Raw genomic sequence first — 2,850 nt, forward strand, 5'->3', positions numbered from 1 at the left:
ACGGCATGAGCCATAATTTTCTTATCTTTTTTAAGCTGTAATTAAAGAAATGAAGAGTGCCAAATTAAATGCGGCCACGAGGCAGCGACGGGGGCACACGTCAAGGAAACTGATCGTCGCGCGATGGAAGGTCATCGAGACATTTGACATCTTTAACGAAGACGAGGCTCCCACTGCCTTTGCACTGATGACTTAATTGATCATTAACAAACGGTTACCCGATCCAGGAAGAAAACTCAGACACCGGGAGCTATTTCATAGCTTCTACTTCCCCTCGCTCTCTCACCCCCGCCATCCGACGGGGTTTCAGTGGAAAAATAATTAAAAAGGGCCCATAGAGAGCCCCGATCGGCGGTCCGACAAAGTCGCATAAATTGAAACTGGTTTCAACTGGCCAGCGTTGGTTCAATCTGGCGTTTCGCAATCCGAACAAGCCTAACCAGAAGCTTTCCGCTGCCACCTTGGCTTTCTCCCCTCCACCATCGTGCGATGGTGTACCATCTTTTTGCATAAGAGGTTTTTTTTCTTTTTCGTTTCTTTTGCCCGTTCTAAATCGCGAGGATGTCGGAGAAAGTCGATATAGTTGCGTTCGCGTCGTAAGGCTACGCAGTGAAGCCGCGAATTAAAAGCCAGGTAAAAAACAGATGGAAAGTTTTTTTCACTTTTATTACATATCCTGAAATTATCGACTGTTTTAGCCGTTTAATGACGAAGCTATTGTTAGGTTGCATTACACTACTGATACTTAGCGAGACTTTTTTCAGAATAATAAGATACATACGAATAATTCTAGATGTGAAATAAGATATAGAGAATTATATACGCTAACGAATTCCAAAATTCTTATGGAAACGAAGACATAAAGGTTTGCAAAAAATTATCACAACATTTAAATGTGAAAATAAAGAATTCCGTAAGATTTTAGCGTAAACAGGAAAAGAATATCTGTTTCATAATAAAATTGAATCTTTAGCTATTTAATTCCTAAATCTACATTAAAATGAATAATGAGAAAGAAAGACGATGACACATCGATTTCGTGCAAAATACTATGACCTGCAGAATTATTATAACCGGATAAAGACTAATTCTAAATCTAAAAATGTATAGACTTAAATTAATATGTTTTATTGTGTTAAGATGATAAATCAATCATATTTGAGAGAGGACAATAGAATTGTCGATGTAATTTTAAAATCGTTTTATTTTTATAGTGCATAAGATTACTATTAAAATTAAATAGCATTAGAAATATTTTTTGTCTCATTCAGAAATCTATTCTGAAACAACATTAAAATTAAATTATTAAAGTTTCACACAGATCTTATCGGCAGCATTATCTTTCTGAGGGATTACGTCACTGAGAGCATACATTCTGTTTAATGCAGAATTTTCTTCACACTCTACGTTGTTACGTCGTCTGTAATGTATACGCCGCGCTATAATGGGAAAGAATAAATTAATGTCTAACTCATCGTTTTGATTCTTAAAAATTAAATGAGACAAGCTGCTGATGAGCAATCCAAGTAAGAACGTTATTAAGAATCCGAGGGGAGAGTACCACATGTACGAAATTCGATATAAATAGAAGTACGAGCTGTCACCGGTGCTTCTGAAAAGAAGATATAACAATGTAATTGTTATCTCGCGTATACATAAGAAAAAAAAACAGTTTTAAAGTGTAGGGAAATTAGACCCTGGAAAAACTCGAAATTAGCGGAATCGGTCGAGCACAAATTTTGAAAGTGCTACAAATTTTTTGTCGAATAACTGCAGAAATATAATATACATAGAATCTGTTAATATAATAGAATAGAGGAGATTGTAATATTATTTAAAAAATTAAGTAAATCTATTTTTTATAATCAATTAAAGAATGTATTTCATTTGTTTAAATATTTACAAAATAACTTATCGGCTTGTGTCAAATTAATCTGCTGTTAAATTATATCAACAAAACACGAGTTCAATGCGAACCATATCGGAACTGTGACATCTGAGTAAATCTGCTACTAATCTGTTGTCATTTTGCAAATCGTGTGCTTATTGAGTAATTATGTTGAATCTCGAAAATTATGTGGGACACTGAAATATGATAATAATGCCACAAAAAAGTTTTGATTCTAGCAATTATTTCGAGCGTTCTACATACTTATATTAATGGTTCAACATAATTATTTGCATATAACTTAATTTTTATATTTTTAAATAAACCGTTTCTTCTAGTTATTATTCAATAAATCACTTACTTGGAGAAGTTCGTGACGTTCTGCAAAACGAACATTGTTATATTTGCAACATTATTACAGCCTTCAATAGTAATTGGCAATTTAGGTGATATCGGCCGTGGCTGACCTAAAACGATCCAAAATAAAAATGAAAATGCTGTAAGTGCACCAGCTATTGCACCACCTTCCGTCGCCGATTCTGTGCCCATGCCAAGCGTGAAAATGCCTAACAACGGACCACCGACTACTCCGAAAATAATTGTGCCAGTCTACAATAAAAGAAATTACTTTATCGCCATCTGTCTTACGTTTAAAAATACTAATGAGCATTACCTGTAATATTCCGCCCCAAAATTGCGCTAAAAATGCCAGCGCGATAGAAATGATACCGAACATAAAAGCAAGCACTTTAGCGATGAAGACTGACTTTGTAGGGGAGAAATCATGCCCGATAGATTTTCTATATAAGGGTTTTATATAATCCTCCAACGTTATTGCAGCCAAAGAATTTAGTGCTGCAGAAATCGTGCTAAGGCCTGCGCTAAAAATACCTGGAAAAATATAGAGAATCCATGATTAGTACTTATTACAAATATCCACTAAGCGCTTTTATTTAAAACAG

The 2,850-nt window shown here is 34.9% G+C and overlaps 1 protein-coding gene across 1 annotated transcript in view; it reads right to left on the reverse strand.

Annotated features, from left to right (window-relative positions):
- Positions 1-1,186: 1,186 nt before the first annotated feature.
- LOC105448991 (putative sodium-dependent multivitamin transporter) overlaps positions 1,187-2,850 on the reverse strand; it is a 5,813-nt gene continuing 4,149 nt past the window's right edge. The window contains exons 7-9 of the mRNA XM_011687925.1: positions 2,562-2,779; positions 2,250-2,497; positions 1,187-1,612 (exon numbers count right to left, since the gene is read on the reverse strand). Of these exons, the coding sequence (XP_011686227.1) occupies positions 1,306-1,612; positions 2,250-2,497; positions 2,562-2,779 (773 nt within the window). The 3' untranslated portion in view covers positions 1,187-1,305. The remainder of the gene's footprint in view (positions 1,613-2,249; positions 2,498-2,561; positions 2,780-2,850) is intronic.

This window comes from Wasmannia auropunctata, unplaced genomic scaffold, assembly GCF_000956235.1.
Source record: "Wasmannia auropunctata unplaced genomic scaffold, wasmannia.A_1.0 LD336078.1, whole genome shotgun sequence".
Lineage (NCBI taxonomy): Eukaryota > Metazoa > Arthropoda > Insecta > Hymenoptera > Formicidae > Wasmannia > Wasmannia auropunctata.